Source organism: Rhododendron vialii, chromosome 4a (assembly GCF_030253575.1).
Source record: "Rhododendron vialii isolate Sample 1 chromosome 4a, ASM3025357v1".
Taxonomy (NCBI): Eukaryota; Viridiplantae; Streptophyta; class Magnoliopsida; order Ericales; family Ericaceae; genus Rhododendron; species Rhododendron vialii.
The window spans coordinates 1,589,636-1,608,485 of record NC_080560.1 but is presented as its reverse complement, the minus strand read 5'-3'; the positions used below and the strand labels follow the sequence as shown (position 1 = coordinate 1,608,485).

Here is an 18,850-nt window from a genome sequence, read left to right as displayed (position 1 = left end):
TTGGTTCTGACTGAATTCCAAACCCACACTTGTTACCTGTAACCCTGGGCATGTTTTGGCATGAACTTTGCCTTCTTATTATCTCTGGTTTAAGCCTTCTTCCAGTGTAGTTGTTTTGTGGTTTTAGCAACTCATGTTCATGTCTCTTTTATTTTATTACATGTAAATTCGATGCTTGCAGTTACTCTAATGTTTGTTTAGGTACGAGGATCAAGGAGTTGCTTTACATTATGGTACAATGTTGAGGGAGTGTATACGTCATCAAAGTGTGGCAAGGTAAAACAGTTTGAAAGCAGGTCATTGATAATTGATTTGGTATTTGCTTTTGTTCCCTTTTCCCTATTTTTCATTTTCTCTGAGAAGAAAATACTCTCTTTTTTAGCTGTTTCAATAAAATACTCTTTTAGCTGCTCATTGTTAAATACTCTTGAGGCAGTGCTTCATATGATTCATGAAGAGAATCTGTGCAGTACAGTAGTACCTGTTCCGTTTATTTTTGGTTGGTAGTTGTATATTTTTAAGTTACTTTGGGAGGTCATAGCATGGGGAGGAGGTATCTTGCTTGTGGTAAGCCTTGACCTAATGCAATCCCCAGTTGGCTAACACATTGATAGTTGTTTGAATGTTGAATTCATTTCTTAAAAATGTATTTTCCTTTATCAGTTTCTCTCTCTCTCTCTCTCTCTCTCTCTCTCTCTCTCTCTCTCTCTCTCTCTCTCTCATGCGTGCACGCAGGAGATAAAATAAAGATTTATTGCCTAGTCCAGAGTGATCTCTAGATTCCTTTGCACAATACGAGAATGTATTGGCTTGGCATATTCTTAATATCGATTTGTGGAGATATGGTAGCATTATAGTTGCTACGAACTGATTCATGTAGCCGACCCCGATTGATTGGGGCTGAAGGCTCGGTTTGGTTGGTTGTAGTTGCTATAAAGAACCGAATTAACCATGAGCAAATGGGGCTTGAGCCAAGCTCGAGCAGCTCATGAATAGACCAAGTTGCCTTTATCTCAGTCTGAAGTCTAGCCTTGAGGCTCAACTGAGCTCCAATAGGATCATCGACGGATGTCGAGCAGAGTCAAGATCGAATGCTCTGAAATTCAGATTGGAGTGATTTGTGGAGGGTTGATGACTAAATTTTCATAGGAATGCATTGCTTCTAAAATCATGGGTCAAAGTTCTGCATGTTGTGGGCATGTCTTTTGCTTTATGATACAATTCTCGATCTTTCTGATCAATAGAATTACAATTTACCCATTCTGCTGTATATTTGTTCATGAGTTAGTCACATAGGACATTCAATGAGGATTTACTGACGAAATGGGGAAGCAGCATTTCTAGTCAATTTCCTTGGTGCCTTAGTTTGTAGTCTTGTTTCTCCTTCCGATCACTAAGCTATGGATGTTTTTAATTTGCTTGGTCTGCTACTCAGGTATGTTTTAAATTCAAAATGCATGAAGAAGTTTTTTGATTACATACAACTTCTGAATTTCGATGTCGCTGCAGATGCTATAGCAACCTTTAAGGTGATTATTTCTGCTCTCTCTCTCTCCCTCTCTCTCGCTCTCTCTCTCTCTATGAACTGCCACAAACTACTGCCCAAAGGGCGGTGTTTTGGGGGTGTCTATGACTTTATACCATATAAAGAATTTGCTTCTTAGGTTAATGTCACTGGATCCAGTATGTATCCAAATTAATGTTGGGTAAGAATGATAATAGAGACTAGTACGCCAAACAGAGAGCGCTAGCTGAGGTTGAAATCTCTAGATATCAAGATGTTGTCCAACATCTGAAATATTATTCACAACGTATAATCTCAAATGAAATAATTTCAGAAGGGGTGACAATTGATTTTGGTTTGTACAACCAGATTCCTCATGAGTCATGAGTTTGAAGAAAATTCAATTCTTTAAGTCAGAGACATCCGAGTAAACCCGCAGGCATGCTGATAAACTTCGGATATTTCTTGCAGGAGCTTTTGACCAGACATAAGTCAACTGTTGCTGAATTTCTCTCTAGAAATTATAATTGGGTATGGTTTACGTTTCATCTAGTCATCTCCAGTTCTACGTGTAGAAATTATCATGGTTAAAACGATTTGTTTTTATTTGGTGTGGGGCATTGTTACGATAACAAGATGTTCCATATTTGGATAGTTTGTTAGTTTCACAATCATTTTGAATTACTATTTACCAGTGACCTTGAATGATATTCTGCTCTTAATAGTATTTGCATTTACTAATGTGTGAAAATTCACATGATTAAATGTTATATTATGTTTGGATTGGGAGATTGTAATGATAATCCTGAATTTCCATACATGGATCATTTCTTTGTGCCACTGTCATTTTGTATTGCTACTGACCTTGTAATAATATTTGCGTCTTACTTCTTACTATTTTCATATACTACGAGATCTGATCTATTTCTCTTGAATACCCATTAGCTGGATGTCATCAAGAAACTAACTTTGATGTGACAGTTTTGCTGTCATGATTATTTGGCTGTATCTTGGCATGCTCATTTATAATCATGGGAATAAATTTTAATTGGATTTATTTTCTTGCTAAGCATTGATACAAGTAGACGTATAAAGTCAATACATGGAAAAACGAAATATAATATAGCTCCCTTTGTGTTTCTGCTATTCATGTACCCCTCTTTGGAAGCCCTTCATGGTAAAACATCTGTATAATGGAGTTGGATCAGTTTAACAGCATAAGCTAGAAGAGACACAAGAAATAATGAGAAATCAACTTGGAAGATTTGAATCTTGGAATTGTTGTATTGGTATTGTATCTTTGATGAAGTTTAAACCATGCACATGAATCTGATACAGCCAAAGACTGATGGCATGATCAAAGATGTGCAGTAGACTCCATTTTAGATATCCTCTTCTTTGTTGACTTTTGTGCTTATCATTGTCTTCTTCCTTCTGATTTTTGGAGAAAAGAGTTCCAGCTGCAACCTTCCTGACAGTGACATACCAATGCGTTATTCGTATATTATCTGATACTTCAATTGATAAAATCGTTGCATTTAAGTTATGCGTGCTATCTTGTCAATACCTTCTTGTGCACTTGGAGATCATTACTCCTGGACTTAACTTTAGGCATTGCAGATGTATGTTTTTCAGGGGTATTCACAAAGAATTTGTCACTTGGATATGTTGCTTTTGGCTTTTTATAAGATTTCCAAGCTTCATTGCTAGCAACTGTTTTAAAGTTTTTTACCGGTGCTTTCTGACTGGTAGTAATGTGCTATGTTCTGATACTATACTCTTTGGTTTAGTTTTTTGCTGAATTTAACTCAAAGCTGTTGGAATCTACCAATTACGTCACCAGAAGACAAGCTGTCAAGGTATGGAGATGTTTGATTGGTTCTTTTCTTAAAACTTACAACAGAAAGTTTGATCGGAGAATTTTGTTCTACTCATGGGATCTATTTTGTTTCCAGCTATTGGGAGATATTTTACTCGAGCGTTCAAATTCTTCTGTTATGGTGCACTATGTGAGCTCAAAGGATAACTTGAGGATTTCAATGAACCTTTTGAGGGTATGTTTCTCTTATATTTCTTTTCAATTCGTGTATCTGGTTGGGTACAAGGAAGAAAAATGACCAGCCTTGTGGTATACTTATTTTGTATGTTTTTTGTTCAAAAACCAAATTAGGTCATCGTTGCTTGATATTCCTAACTCGTGTGACAAATGACCAACCGTGTGATAGATTACTTTGTTATGTTTTTTCGCTCGAGATTTGTTTCCATGCCAAGATATTTATAGGTTACATAGCTTATTAATAGTTTAGATTACGTTTTACAAAGATTTTAAGTTTTGGGGGCATCATATTTTGTACCATCCAAAACTAAGGAGATGGTTTGTGCTTGTTTGCATTCTCATGGTGAGCTCCAACCTGTGGTTATATTCACTTTGCTTGGATGGACTTTTTGAGAGTAACTCTCAACTCTCGGCACAGTTTTCAATAAATCTTTCTCTCTATCTCTCTCCACTCATTACCACTCCAACTCTCAAAAATAACTTTCTAAAATCTAAACCAAACAAAGTGATGGTTTTTTCCTTGTATGTTTCACTGGTCGGTCTTGGTTGCACAAAATTGCCTTTCAGTATCGATTTATTTCGAAAGAAGGGACAACAGATTTTCATTTGATAGTTGCATACTGAGCTTCCCAATTGGAAAAAAAAAAAAAAAAAACCCTTACACACACACAAAAGAAGAAGAAGAAAGAAAATGGATTGTTTATATCTGGGAGCTAAAATTCGTTGTTATGATGCGAAACAACATTGACATGCATTCTAAGTTTCTAACGCACATAGGACACACGGAAAGATGATTAGAATCTGAACACGTTTGACCAGCCTTCTATAGTCGTATCAATTATTTTCAGTTTTATTCTTATCCTTTTGGCGTGGTGTTGTTCTGGTGAATAAAACTGGGAGTAAAACTGGTGGATATTTCCATGGTTGCAGGAGCCAAGCAAGAATATTCAAATAGATGCATTTCATGTGTTCAAGGTATTGTTCCATATATTCAGTATCATCACTCAACTTTTCTGAACAGACCATTTATCATGTACTCTTTTTCAAATATATTTATTGATTTTAGTTTCTTCGTATTTGTGCCAGCTATTTGCTGCTAACAAAAATAAGCCTCCCGGCATTGCCAACATATTTGTTGCCAATAGAAGCAAGATCCTGCGCTTCTTTAGTGACTTCAAGATTGATAGAGGTGGTACAATTTTCCTACTATACTTTCTGTTTTGTCAAGTCCCGCTTTGGTCTCTGGTTTGATGGTTGTACGTGCTGAAATTCTGTTTTGTTTCTCATTCTAGTCTTTGGTGACACTTCAGGTTCATGCACATTTGCTTTTGTTTATGGCCGTAGGAACTGAAATTTAAATTTGAATTGGGTTTGTTGCAGAGGATGAACAGTTTGAGGCAGATAAGGCTCAAGTTATTAGAGAAATCGCACAAGTGGAATGCAAGGATTGTGATTTGGCGAATGAGCGTCTTTTGAAAACTTATTAACTTGTTATAAGCCAGAATATTATTGTTTGATTGAATTATTTGCAAATGTGATTTTACACTTGAAGAGTTATTATTGTTAGATGCACGCATTCGTGTCTCACCATTTTTGGAATCCTCTTTCTTTTCTCATTTTTCCCTCCATATTGTGAAATGAATGAAGAAAAAAAAAACTGAACTTTGAAATTTTCAAATTTTTCCCTCTAGTAGTTGGATTTAGGTTCCCTTTAAATGGCAAGGAAAATAATTATTTAGACGAATCTTCATACACCGGTTCAATAAGATTTAAAGAATGTGTAGGAAAAATATAAATTCTGAAGTTTTCAAAATGTGAGGTACGCAATATAAAAATTTATATACTTTGTTTTCATTTTCATTAAATACAAATTTCCATCATTATTCGTATATGTTTTGAGAAGTAATCCAAAGAATGACACGCATAAATTGAAAAATGGTCTAAAAGCAGATGCACCTGCTTCTTCGTCCCAACGCCTCTCAAATCTCGAAAAAACTAGGAAAATAATAATTATTTAAATGGCAAGGAAAATAATTATTTAGACGAATCTTCATAAACCGGTTTAATAAGATTTAAAGAATGTGAAGGAGAAATATAAATTCTGAAGTTTTCAAAATGTGAGGTCTGTAATATAAAAATTTATATTTAAATGCACTCTGTTTTAATTTTCATTGAATACAAATTTCCAATGAAGGGACACTAATATAAGCTAGCTAGTTATGTGTTTTTTTGTTTTACTTCGGAATATTAATAGCTAGCTATGTACGTATCTGGGTTAAAAACAAAGGGCCCGAGGCACCAGAGTTATTTTAAAAAATACCTTGTTTTAAAATTAAGAATATTTTACTTGAACATTATCCAACCGCAGACCGGAGATTGAGCAGAATATTTTTCTCAAAAATATTTTACATCAAAACTAACGGAGCCGCAAGTGGGGCGCTCGTGCAGTTGGCACGACTTCTCTCCCCATGCATGAGGTGTGGGGTTCGAGTCCCACCCTCCTCGTAGGAGTATTACTTTCTAAGTATTAACTCTCCACTAATGTATAGAATGTTAGTATGAATAAACAAATTTAACAACAATGCTAAAAAAACACCTCACATTGTAATAAGCAAAGTTACAAGTCTTTTAGCAAATAACCAAATTCCACTCATTCCATAACCAAACTTAACAACTTTTACCAATAACCAAAACTCAATAACCAAACCTAATAACCAAATTCAAAACTAAAAAATTAAAAAACATCTCACATTAGAATCGTCTCATCGAGACGAATAATTTGGTGTGGTCGGATGCATGATTGGAACTCGTTTGCAATTGGACATAGGAGCATTGCGTATTGTGGGGGGTTTTTTTTATAGGGATACAAAAATAACCAATGTGGAAGTCAAGTTTGTTAAGTTTGATTATGAACTAAATAGATAATCAAATGCTAACGTGGCACATTTTAGTTATCGATTTTGATTATTCCCATTGCGGATGCACTTAGAAAAGAAATAAACAAACGGAGCCAAAATTAAAAGAGGGTTTGGACTTTCGAGATAAACCAACTCGTTGGAATTTGACAAGAATATAGGAGAAAAAAACTAGAATTGGCAAGTCCCAACTTTTTAAAACTCATAGTAATTTGGCAAGACTTTCCATTAAGGTCTCATTCCGCTTAGGTAAATGAGTGATGTATTGTAAAAAAATGACATGCCTCGTAAAATAAAAAATAAGTAAGAATAATCTGTCTCGTAAAACAAGAAATAAATATTTAAAAAAGTAAAAATCTTAGCGGAACGGTGCCTGATTCTGGTGAGCCCCCAAACCAAACCCCAGATTTGATCAATCCAACGGTGATTTACTTGATTGGGATCTACAATTAGAGAGAGACGGTTGGATTTTCATCATACAGAAGTAGAGAAACTAGACTTGGACTTGTACTGTACTCATTTCGTCCCACATCGACCAGCTAGTTACAAAGGGAAGAATTTATAACACAAAGCAGAGCAAAAGATGAACGTCCCTTCGGGGACATCCGATAAAATTGGAACGATACAGAGAAGATTAGCATGGCCCCTGCGCAAGGATGACACGCACAAATCGAGAAATGGTCCAAATTTTTTTGGACTCTTTTGCCCCTATTCCCGTACCATGTATGACCATACTACCCCCGAATTTCTCTTCTTTCCCCCTGATTAACCCTACAAGCGGATGCACCTGATTCCTCTCCCTGCTTCCTCGTCCCGACTCCGCTCAAGTCTCGAAAAAACTAGGGTTTTCAGCCAGGTTCGTTCTCTGTCTTTTTGCTAGCAAAATTCAATTCTTTTCTGGAAAATGATTTGACATTGTGCATATAATAGGTAAGTATAGATATATGTGTGTGTAGGTTTTTCTGTTTTTATCTTTTTTCGACACAGGGTAAATTACGGTTTAAAGAGGCTCAAAGAGGCTCGTTAAGTAAATTAGCCAGGATTGACTGGATAAGGGCTCGTCTCCTTTACAACTGAAGGGGGCTCGAGTTTTAAACGAGGCGAGCTCGAACACTACGAAGCTCGGCTCGTTTACACCCCTTGAAAATGGGTTTGATACCAATAAAGCTTAATTTCCATCACCTGAATGTTGGTCTTAATTTGCGTGGATTAATGGTTTAATAATACTGTTATTTACCCAGAACGCTATGGCTCGGAATTCTTGTCCGCAAATTGGCTGATAAAATGCCTCACCCAGACAACCTTCATTCATATGTCTTATGAGTATGTTATTATTCATTGTGGACCATGATTAGTGAAAATATGTATTGTTGGTTGTACTGCTTAAGTCCCTTAGTTACCTCGGAGCTCGTATCATACCTCGCCTGACTCAGCAGATTATACGGGTCTCCACGTATCACCAAAATAGCCTCAGCCGGCTCCTCGGTTACGGGCTCCGATGCCTGACTTGGGACTAAAAGAGGAAAAGAGGTCAACCTCCACTCTGTCCACCAATGGGGAGGAGCCTTACACCTGGCTCTCCCCCATCTCCAAGGCTCATATAAAAGACAAGCATTCAACAAACATTCAAGACACAACTAACACACAACTACTCTCCACTGCCATCCCTCTCTCTCTCTAAGTCCGACCCGAGCTCTCTCCTCCTCCACCTCCGGTGGTTCCCGAACACCATCGTAGCAACCGCCATATACCCGGAGGGCGACCTCAGGTACTCTTCCCACTCCTACCTCCCACAGTTATTTTTTCCACTGATAGTACTTGCTCTAATGGACTTTGGTATTGCACTAGATGCTTAGCTTTATAGTAATACTGTAGTGAATTAGGGAAGATGAAGTCAAAATTTTGTGATCTATTGTGGACTATCCTTTCTGTTCCATTTTTTTGTTACAACTATTTGATGGCAGGGGCTGTGGAGTGCTTTGGTTCACATATATATAGGTCATATATAATTGTTTTGAGCCATTGCTTGAAACTTTTGCCTCGGGAAACAATTTTGGATCTCCAACCTACGCTGGAAAGGTGAGACAAAGTTCGTTTTTCGATGTAAAATTTCAAGAAACTTTACATCCATAAAACAAGCAGAGCTGAACTCAAGCTGAACTTTGCACCATCACCATGGCTTCAATTTGGTATTAAGGATATTTTGCTCGAAAGTTTGGGACTTAATGAAGATTTGCTCTGCTAGTTGTGGAAATGAATTCTTGTGTGCATCATTAAAGAATGAAATCCTAGAGAGGATTGTAGGCATCTTGCATACATGCAACTTTACGTGTGCTTATATGTTGGTACTTGGGTTAACCTTAATGGTGTTTCCATCATAATACCTTCCATTTTATCTGCATTTGGCATGTTTTGGTGTCAGTTCTTTAAGTGATTGGATGGTTTCCTGCTTTCCCTCAACGCCTAAAAAGTTGGCGATGACCATAGCATGCTTCCTTGGGGGTGCGTCTCTTTTTGGCTTCGGTTTGCATCTTTCATATGTTCATGTTGCGCCTCAACAAGCTCGGATCAAAGCTCGGAACGATTTTGTTCGAGAGAGATTGAGAAAGAAACATGGCAAGTGATCAAATATGCTTCCTTGCTGCTCTAGGTATGATTGAAATTAGTGGCCAACTTATCAAGTGCTTGGAAGTTCTAAGTTTGCATAGTTCCATTCCATAGTCATTGAGCTTCATGACAAAGTGAAACTCTTAGGAAACCCATTATGAAAATGAGTTGGGAACATTCGTAATCATAAGGATAGAATGTGTTCTAGTATATGTCTCCATAGTATATTCTATAATTGAAAATGATGACGTAAGAATTAAGCGTTTGTTTCATGCTCTTTTGACTCTTAGATCATATAAACCTGACAATTCTTAAACCGATTCCTTAGGAACTTCATGAATCCGTTTCTCCTAAGCTCTATTTAAGGGGATACCGAATTTGAAATTCTTTGGATCCCCAGAGAACCTTTATGAACGTCCATCTTCGAGTTGATTACATATGCTTCAAGAATGGGCTTTATATGCTTCAACTATGCCTGTGTCAGTATGTAGTGCCTATAGCACAGCTGGTTGCAATGAAGCTTACAGTCATGACTAAAATTCCACATAATTCTCTCCATTCAGTTGTCTTATACTATAAACCTCTCTCAAGATCAATGCAAATATATGTTTTGGATAGAGTACAACGGAAACCTCCAGTATCGATCCATTGTTTCTTGATCACCGAAAGATCTCATAATCCCACGGAGAGGAAAATATAGGCAAACTATGGGGATAGCATTATGTAAAATGAGTACTGTAAGGTCCTTCTAGTGACATTTCACTTGAGAATTAAGTTGGTTCACCGAAGGCTGAGATAGCTTGGCTCATTTTTCTGATTGACTGTCAGTAGGGAGCTTTAAATTCAACTAGCTTAGGTACCTTTAAGTTGAATCTGATCTCAAAAGATTATATGCTCAAAATAGTACCGAACTTAGCTGGCTAATACCGGGTAAGTCTCTGGCTCCACCGAGCTGAAGTGGGTTGATCTTACAGTCCTCTCTGTCTCTCCTCATGTCAATTAAGTATTGAATACCTTTCTGGTTAGTGGATATGACACTGCTACTTACAGAAGATATTCTTTGGTGCTGTATCGGTGCAGGGTCTCTAAGGATGTGGTAGAAGTAACACAACTTGGGTGCAGAGTAAGCTTGTTCGGGCATACAGTGAAGTTCTATATAGAGGTTCAGCAAGTATCGGAGACTTTATCAACGTGCACAATCTCCTGATGTTCGAAATTAGAAGTTGAATCCTGGATATTTCCATTTCCGGTTGCAGATTTCCTGAAGGTGAAATATAATTTGCAGAAGCTATATTTGTGGCAGGCGCCATTTATTTTCGTTAGTTCTTTGGTGCAATTCGTGGACGATATCGTTGATGGGTTTTCTTTTTGTTGTTTTTTGAGATGTGGGAATCAGAAAGATGAGTATAATTTTTTTTTTTTTCCAGAACTTGCTAAACCTTGGTTTCTTAATCTGATCGATCCAAGCCATAAACCATTCTTCTTCCTCTTCCTTGCCTAGCACAACCCTGTCTTCCACTTGGAGGAGGGGGCAAGAGCTTGAAAAGATAAAAGGAAACAAAAATTACTCTTCAACTAGGAGAAGGGTAAAAACTGGTCAAAACAATGGCGTAGTAATGTGGTTGGTGAAATAGCGACACATCGGTTTGTTGGCATCTTAGTTACATAATTTTTCAAAGTGCCATACAGTTCCGTTCTCAATCTTTGCATTACATTCGCGCTCTCAATCTTTGCTTTCGCAGATTTTAGTAGTTTGAGATGTAGCTTAAAGACTTTTTACACTCACTCATACACGCACACGCGAATTATTTGACTTAAGTTGGTACATTTTAATGAAGTTTATGAACCAACAACTCACAATTAAGTGAAGATGATATCAATACAACAAAAATCTCTTACAGCTAAGAGAAAATGACAAGAATTAATAATTCCGCCAATGCAATTCAAATTTACTAACTAGTGAGTAGTGATGATGAAAAGATTAAAAAGACAACAAAAGAAAAAACAAATGTATTATGAAGGACAATTGCGTCATTTACTAGTAATAATAGCTTCAAAATTAAGGGATAACACTGTCATTACAATAACCTCGGGGGGAATAAAGTGAAATTACTCCAATTTTTAGAATATCCGAATGACATGCGGAAAAACTGCCCCATTTTTCAGTTGAGAGATAGAGAAAATGGCGACGACGCCGGCGGCGGATACTCCACCAAAATCCGACGCCGAACTCGAGAATAATCCAAGCCCTAATTTCACTTCTAGTACTCCTTCCGTTTGCCTTCTCAGATGCGCCTTCGACTCTGGCTCCGGCGCCTTCGTGGGCTCCATTTTCGGATTCGGTCATCTCTCTCTCTCTCTCTCTCTCTCTCTCTCTCTCTCTCTCTCTCGTATTCATATTTATACACACACACACACACATATATATATATCACTCTTCATGGTTGTTTATTCGTGTTTGGATGTTTTCGACCCCTAGGTTCTTTCCGCCGTACTGATTTTTTGTTTGCACCTCGGCTAATCCTAGGGGACCAATCTCACTGTCCACGTGCAGGGGTCCCAATTAAAGACGTAGCAAAGCTCCTTATAGATTGGCCCCAAATGGGTTGATAGCCGTAAAAGATTTTGAACTACCTTATGATGGAGCAAACCCTAAATCTTAGGCCTTAACCACTAGGCCAGACATATTTTACAATTGTTTGGGTCACATCTGTTTCCATTTTGTGGTGACATCATAGTTTTTTGAAAATCGGTGAAATCATATTTGGCTCAGTTAGGTAACACCTGAGCCATTGATTGTTATTGGCTGTTGCATTTTAGTTAATAACCTGAGTCTTACTTCCAAACTGTTTGAGTCATATCTCTCTCCAAACCTCATCTTAAACCAAACTATACAGTAACACTCTAAAATCAGCCGTCTATCACCCTCCCTAATGTGTTCCAATAATTTTTTGTTTGCCTTATTTTATTCCAGTGTTCTAAAATAAGGAATTAATTGGTGGCGGGGCCTATCCGATTAGGTCCAACTAACGATTAATCACCGATTACTAATTAATATGCACCAATTAATTGCCGATTAATCCGATTAATTGCTCGAAGGTGGCCGACCGCTCAACTAGCGCTTGAATATTGTTTAATTCCATGTTCTCTCTCTCTCTCTCTCTCTCTCTCTCTCTCTCTCTCTCTCTCTCTCTCTCTCTCAGCCACTACTTGAAAACAAATAGAACAAATGATATTTAAATAGAATATTAAAAGAAGAAAGAAAGAATACATATTAATAGCATAGAGGTAGAATAGAGAGTATGATGCAGTTGACATTTTAACAGATGACTATCTAAGGTAGAGAAGTGGCCTTTTAGATTTAGATTGGTCCAAAATTAGAGAGGCCGGTGTGGATGATCTAATAAGTTAAAGCAGCTGTCAGATGCTCTTGTAATGTAGATGAAATATGTCACTAGAAGATTTGAAGTACATTTACATCAGCTTAAATTTACCTTCGACTACTGACCATACAATGGAAAAGGGCATGGAAAACTGTGCGTGTTGTGTCAAATTGCTACCTCTGAGTTCAATTTAAAATTGGAATTGCCCGGCAGGGGCCCAGGACTAACAGTTTCGTCACATCGTTATTCATTTAGTGGGACATGTTGAAGCTGTGATGGTGATTTTCGTTACCTGAAATGGGTATCAGGTACAGGATTGGTTTCAAGGAAAGGATTTAAAGGCTCCCTGGGAGAGGCTGCATCTTCTGCCAAGGTACAAGAGGTCCTATGATTCACAGAGATTTGATTGGACAAAAGAAATCAGTGGAGTTTCCTGTTTTTTCAGCACCCATTATCATTGTTGTTGATTTTACAGGCATCTTGTTTACGAATTATGTCTCTTTTTAAACCTTTGCTATCCTTACCAGACATTTGCAGTATTGTCCGGAGTTCACAGTTTGGTTGTCTGCTTTTTAAAGAGGCTGCGGGGGAAGGATGATGGTATGACATCTCACCTGTAGTGCTGGAACTTAATACGGTTTTCCCTTTCTATATCCTTTGGGTTTTTTCCCTTGCAGTTATTAATGCTGGAGTGGCTGGATGTTGCACTGGCCTTGCTTTGAGTTTCCCAGGTACTCAATACGGAGTCATTTGAGTTATTCACACGGTGGTGTATAGGGCCTTTTTGTCTTGGTGGCCTTCTTGTATACGGGTGGTGACATTCCCTTAATGTCTGTTTTATATAATTATTTACTTATCAAAAAAAAAAATTACCATAGCCAGGTTTTCCAGCTTTTCATATCGCTAGCTCATCAATCAATAAATTTCTTTATCATGATGATGAGCTGGACAGTTTCAAGTTTCAACCACGGAAATGACTCTTTCGAGTCAAGACGATAGATGAGCTATAGCTTGGTTCATGTTTGACTCCTTAAGATCATCTGCATTGGTCTATTATGATGCATTAGTGCTGGTGTCTGTTCAGCTAGGGGTGGGATAAAAATCTGCTCCATAAGCGCCGTAGCTAACAATTTGGGCTTTAGTTGTTAACTGTCGAGCCACAGTTGCCTCGCCTTTTAGCTGACAAATTATAGAGAGTTTGTTCTCTGTATAAAAACACTTTACAAAAATTACGCTCACTTTTTATCATATGGCATATAAACCACACTTTGAAATTTTAGCCTTTCTAATGGAGAAGCTCCAAGCGGCCTTATGTTCTGGAGCTTGAAGAGGTTAGGTATGTTAAATTGTTAATGATTATGTAAACTGATTCTACTGATAGGCCTTGTTTAATGGACTCTCTAGAGGGGTCGGAGTCCTATGGATGTGGACTTGTATACCTGGTGTTTGGTTGCCTTTTGTTGAGGCTTGAACCATTAGTCCAGGCGGACTACGAATCCCTTACAACTACAAATCCAATCCCCTCCTCACTACCAATCTCCTTCAACCTATAGCACGTATCTTCGGGTGAGAATAGTAGCTCGGATGTTCAAAAGAGATGAAATTACCATTACAAGTGGCTGTCAAGTTGCATAGTTCGTAAAACAACACTTCTGATGCACATGTAGTTACTCTTGTGTGTGTGTGTGTGGATGCCTGCGGAAACTGTGCTTTGATGGTGTCACTTCATGTTTTATAGGTGCACCCCAGGCCCTGCTGCAGAGTTGCCTCACTTTTGGCGCATTCTCGTTTTTCATCGAAGGGTTTAACAGACGGCAAACAGCTTTGGCACTTCCACTGTCCGTAGGAATCAAGAGTAGGCCCTCCACTCCACTCCCTCCACTAGCTTTCCCTCTTCCAGACGAATTTAAGGAGCCCTTTTCTTCTTTCTGCAAATCGATCAGAACACGTGGGCCATTTTCATCTGCAACTCGCTGATTAAGCAAGCTGTGCATCAATTTCGCACTAAATCTTACGTTGAAAGTTACTGTGGTTATGTTGTGCAGTCGGAAAATTCTGTAGGTGATCTTGAACCTTATCAGATCCATTATGATAAATTATTGCGGTCTAAAACTTTCAAGTGGCTTCCTCTTTTTCCAGAGAGGTTTATTTGGTCTGTGAATCGCTTTGCATTTTATGGCATGCCTTCTTTGTAAGAATCCACCAGGAAAACCATTTCTATGGGAAAATCATGAAAATTTCTCACCATTTACCTATGCTTTCATAAACTTGCCAATCAGGGGGGGAAAAAAAGACTTGAACTGCAGATTGTCTCATGTAAAATGAACTTTTGTTTTTCAAGTTATCGTCAATAAACCCCAATCCAAAAACATAAAACAAAAAAAAAAAATTATCATCGATACCATTACCGGTACTCTACTCGATGGCTAGCTTAGTTTCTCTTAACTAATGAAACTCAATTGTTAAAACTGCAGTGAAGGGGCAATCTTATGGCTCTATTTTCTTGCCATATCCAAATGAAATATTATAAAATCGCTTGAACTAAGCTGTGGTCCTCGTTTTACAAATAAAAAATAAAAAATTTAAGTTGTTTCTTTAGCTAAGATTGGTCAATTAGACAATTAATTATTTGAAAAATAAGTATTCGAAGATTGAGTTAGATAGGTAATTTTCTCTGAACATAATTACAGTTTGCATAAAATTCAGGCTCCGTTTCGCTAAGATTTTTTGAATTAAAGGGGATATATTGTGAGAGAGAATGATCTCTCTTGTAAAACGAAATATAAATATTTAAAAAATAAGAATCTTAGTGGAATGGGCCCTCGGACGGGGCAAAATGACACCCAAAAAAGTTGAATCTGGCTCGACTTGTTTATTGGGCTTCCTGGAGATGTCCATAGGCCTTATTAAGGTCAGGCCCAATTTCGCTTCCCTGTCTTTCCACACAAAGACGGAGGACACAACAGTAATTTAATGGTTTAGGGTTTCATTTAAAATCATCCCCCTCTCCTTCTCACTTTCTTCTTGGCAAACCCTCCGTCTCCCTGCTACCGGTTGGCGACTCCAGAAACCCTAGAATCCTCTTTCATCCGCAACCATGGGTACCTCTCTCTCTCTCTCTCTCTCTCCTCTCTCTGTCCAGCAGTCCCATTCTGAATCAACACCGTCTTCGTTTGTGATGCTAATCTCTGGATGTGTTTGCAGGTATCTCTCGGGATTCGATGCACAAGAGGCGTGCCACTGGAGGCAAGAAGAAGGCGTGGAGGAAGAAGCGAAAGTAACACCCCCTGACGAATTTGCTCTTCAGTTTCTTAAATTTCTGATCGTCATTTCTAGTGTTTGAATAACGAGTTTGCCATTTTTGTCGAAAAACTATGCATACTTGTACTTTTACTTGATTTACTTTACCCTATTTATGTTTGCTTATCGTCAGTGTGATTTTGTTTGGTCATTTGTTAAAATGTGTATCCATATAGGCACTGTATGGATAGTTGTGGATTGCGCATTATTATTTTGATGTTTTATTTAACAAAATTTACATTTTACTATATTAAAAAGCTCTTTCAAAATAAATTTGTAATCTCGAAAGCAATCATCTCTATGAACCTCTGAAACTTAAGTAGAAATTGGTAGCAAACGTGAATCTGAGCTATCCTTATTGAATACCTAAGTCAAATCCCTGCATTTTTAATTATTGTGCCATTCGGTAAAAGTTAGTGACTATTTCTTGCACGTGATTTTTGATACCATGTTTCTGATTCGCTTATGGTCTGTGGGATTTTGTTTCGGTATTTGTGAAACTTTAAGGCTTGTTGGGATAGATGTGGATTCCACATGAAGTAATTTGATGCTTGTACTATTAAATAGCCATTTCAAGTTTCTCCTCTAATACTGTAATCTCAAAAGGGCTAGAACCATCATGATGAAGCTCCCAGGCTCAAAGTTTAAATCTGTATCAAAAAATTTGAGTTACTGTTTGAAAACTAATGTAGAATCACTGCATTTGGATCCTATCTATCCACATGTAGCTATAGTGATTTCACATTCCTTTCATCTAGTTGATTGTATTGTCTGTATCGTCTTTGATTGCTGTGTTTTGCAATTTTATGATCATTTTGGCTTTCTTTAGATAGATGTGGATTTCAGATGAAGTGATTCACATTTCTATGGAAAGAAAACAGTTCAAATAGGGTTGATAGATTACCTATTAATTTCAACATTTGATTTTGGGAGCTTTATTGCGATGGATATGAAATGACTATTCTTAATAGGAACGATTTAAAATCCTTTTCTTAATGGTTATATTTATAAAATGCTCCCTATAATATACATCTCTTCTACCCCTGGCCTGCTAATCGATCTTCTTCTCTAGTTTCACAACCCGCCTATAGTTAAACCTCCCATATCTTTGTTCAAATACAACATTGCAGAACTTCGTGGCGAAGTCACATATGTCCAAACGGACCCTTCGTTGTTGATTAAGTTGCATTGTTTGTTGACCTTGACTACCAGGTTTGTCATGATCCGTTGGATCTCTGCTTTGGTATGGCTTGTTAGTGTTTATAATTAAAGGGCTAATATTTGAAAAACTAAAATCAGCTTGCCTGAGTAATAGGCGTGCCATAAACTCCAATGGGAACCATTTAGAACTTGGTTGTGTTTCTATGGATTTCCTGTATCAGAGTTTTAATTTGTTACAACCACTAAAGTTTTTTGAATCTTGAAAACCCCCTTATAGTTTAGATTGGCGTGTCTCTGGTTCATTACAAACTTCAAACTTCTGGCAACTATTTTTGTATTGTCTTTTTTAGTACATTTTTTATTGATGTTTTTTTGGCCTTGAAGGTATGAGCTCGGAAGACAGCCTGCTAACACAAAGTTGTGTAAGGACACAAAGACTCAAAAGACAGTTCGCAGAATAAGAGTTCGTGGTGGGAATGTGAAGTGGCGTGCACTCAGGCTGGATACTGGAAACTACTCTTGGGGGAGTGAGGCTGTGACACGGAAGACTAGAATTTTGGATGTGGTATATAATGCATCAAATAATGAGTTGGTTCGAACCCAGTCGTTGGTGAAAAGTGCAATTGTTCAGGTTGATGCTGCTCCTTTTAAGCAGTGGTACCTTCAGCACTATGGAGTTGAAATTGGTCGCAAGAAGAAAACTTCTACTTCAGCCAAGAAAGAAGGAGAGGTGAGATCTTTTGTTAGCTCCTCTGGTAGTCTGTTCCATTTGTTGATTGGTTTATCTCTGGTACAGTCGTTTGTAATTCAACAAGAAGCTCATTTAAGAAACAAGTAATTATGTTTTTTTTTCTCTGTCTGATTTCTGTTGGCATTTATTAGTAATTGGAAGAAGTTTTCTGTGCAAATTGTTTTGGAAATTTTATGATGTGCTTAAATAGTATGTTAAGCATCATGATAAATTCCTGTTAATTAGTAGCTCTTGAGTATCTCCTCCTTAAGCTGTGCTTTTTATTGGCTCACAGGAGGGTGATGCAGCACCTACTGAAGAGGCCAAGAAGAGCAACCATGTTCTGAGAAAAGTGGAGAAGCGTCAACAGGATCGCAAGATTGATCCCCATGTTGAGGAGCAATTTAGCGGTGGTCGTTTGTTGGCTGCAATTTCTTCCCGACCTGGCCAGTGTGGTCGTGCTGATGGGTATGTCACATTTCGCTTTGTTTGCAAAATGTTAGGACAAAACGTAGTTCTTAGCTAGTTTTTTGTCCAGATCTGGTGTTTTATGTATTACCCCCTGTGTGTTCCTAATACCCCATAATCAACATCTAAATTTTCACATTCTCCTGCTTAAGACTTTGACAGTTCAAACACGTCACACCTTCCCTGGTAAAGATGTTTTGACAATTCAAACACGTCACACCTTCGCTGGTAAAGATGTTTTGACAATTCAAACACGTCACATTGGATAATGTGGTCGTTCCTTGCAGATGTTTCCTTTTTATCAGTGTTTGAGAGGCACTAAACTTACAACCCTGACCATGTAATGGACCATGATTATAGTATAGATTGAGAAAGCTTGTTTTTAAGCTAGCGCCATCACTTTTGTTGGTACAGTTTTGAGATTATCATTGGACACTTCTTTTTTCCTAATGCTGTGTTAAAATTGCTGATAACAGGTATATATTAGAGGGAAAAGAGCTGGAGTTCTACATGAAGAAGATTCAGAAGAAGAAGGGAAAGGGTGCTGCCGCTTGAAGCGATTTTCAATTTTGTTACCTGAACTTAATCGTAGAATTCAGGGCTCTACTTTTTCCCCAGATTTTGCTTTAATTCTAAAGGCTTGGTACTGATGACAGGTTGAGTTGACAGTTAGCTTGAAAATTTTTATTTTCATTTTGTCGAATGTTAAGAGCGAGTATTCTTGAA

At 37.8% G+C, this 18,850-nt stretch overlaps 3 protein-coding genes and 1 non-coding gene across 5 annotated transcripts in view; all 4 read left to right on the top strand.

The window, feature by feature from the left end:
• Positions 1 to 5,132, top strand: part of LOC131322376 (putative MO25-like protein At5g47540) — a 7,604-nt gene extending 2,472 nt beyond the window's left edge. Inside the window, exons 4-11 of the mRNA XM_058353682.1 lie at positions 202 to 276; positions 1,436 to 1,529; positions 1,976 to 2,035; positions 3,295 to 3,363; positions 3,460 to 3,558; positions 4,491 to 4,535; positions 4,647 to 4,749; positions 4,941 to 5,132. Coding sequence (XP_058209665.1) covers positions 202 to 276; positions 1,436 to 1,529; positions 1,976 to 2,035; positions 3,295 to 3,363; positions 3,460 to 3,558; positions 4,491 to 4,535; positions 4,647 to 4,749; positions 4,941 to 5,047 — 652 coding nt within the window. The 3' untranslated portion in view covers positions 5,048 to 5,132. The remainder of the gene's footprint in view (positions 1 to 201; positions 277 to 1,435; positions 1,530 to 1,975; positions 2,036 to 3,294; positions 3,364 to 3,459; positions 3,559 to 4,490; positions 4,536 to 4,646; positions 4,750 to 4,940) is intronic.
• The window catches only part of LOC131322377 (small ribosomal subunit protein eS8-like), a 27,785-nt gene extending 8,935 nt beyond the window's left edge, over positions 1 to 18,850 (top strand). Inside the window, exons 2-6 of the mRNA XM_058353683.1 lie at positions 15,494 to 15,566; positions 15,670 to 15,742; positions 17,311 to 17,656; positions 17,952 to 18,124; positions 18,601 to 18,850. Coding sequence (XP_058209666.1) covers positions 15,563 to 15,566; positions 15,670 to 15,742; positions 17,311 to 17,656; positions 17,952 to 18,124; positions 18,601 to 18,679 — 675 coding nt within the window. The 5' untranslated portion in view covers positions 15,494 to 15,562 and the 3' untranslated portion in view covers positions 18,680 to 18,850. The remainder of the gene's footprint in view (positions 1 to 15,493; positions 15,567 to 15,669; positions 15,743 to 17,310; positions 17,657 to 17,951; positions 18,125 to 18,600) is intronic.
• LOC131324994 (U6 spliceosomal RNA) lies at positions 7,065 to 7,167 on the top strand. Its single transcript, XR_009199567.1, has one exon. It is a non-coding gene; the product is annotated as a U6 spliceosomal RNA (small nuclear RNA).
• On the top strand, positions 11,181 to 15,010 carry LOC131322378 (mitochondrial import inner membrane translocase subunit TIM22-3-like). Of its 2 annotated transcripts, XR_009198820.1 has the most exons (6): positions 11,181 to 11,424; positions 12,774 to 12,838; positions 12,993 to 13,065; positions 13,143 to 13,196; positions 14,204 to 14,510; positions 14,772 to 15,010. XR_009198820.1 is itself a non-coding variant. In XM_058353686.1 (5 exons), exons 1-5 carry the CDS (start codon positions 11,265 to 11,267, stop codon positions 14,440 to 14,442), a joined length of 591 nt encoding a protein of 196 aa, XP_058209669.1. In that variant the 5' UTR covers positions 11,181 to 11,264; the 3' UTR covers positions 14,443 to 14,577. The 2 variants fall into 2 exon arrangements, 1 of the variants encoding a protein (XP_058209669.1); XM_058353686.1 differs by lacking the exon at positions 14,772 to 15,010 and having other exon boundaries at positions 14,204 to 14,577.

What these genes read in the sequence shown, in the direction of transcription:
- LOC131322378 (XM_058353686.1), top strand. Translation starts at nt 11,265, where the DNA reads ATGGCGACGACGCCGGCGGCGGATACTCCACCAAAATCCGACGCCGAA. An exon ending in AGGCTGCATCTTCTGCCAAG is followed by an intron (nt 12,839 to 12,992) that starts GTACAAGAGGTC and finishes TATCCTTACCAG; the next exon opens with ACATTTGCAGTATTGTCCGG. An exon ending in CCTTGCTTTGAGTTTCCCAG is followed by an intron (nt 13,197 to 14,203) that starts GTACTCAATACG and finishes CATGTTTTATAG; the next exon opens with GTGCACCCCAGGCCCTGCTG.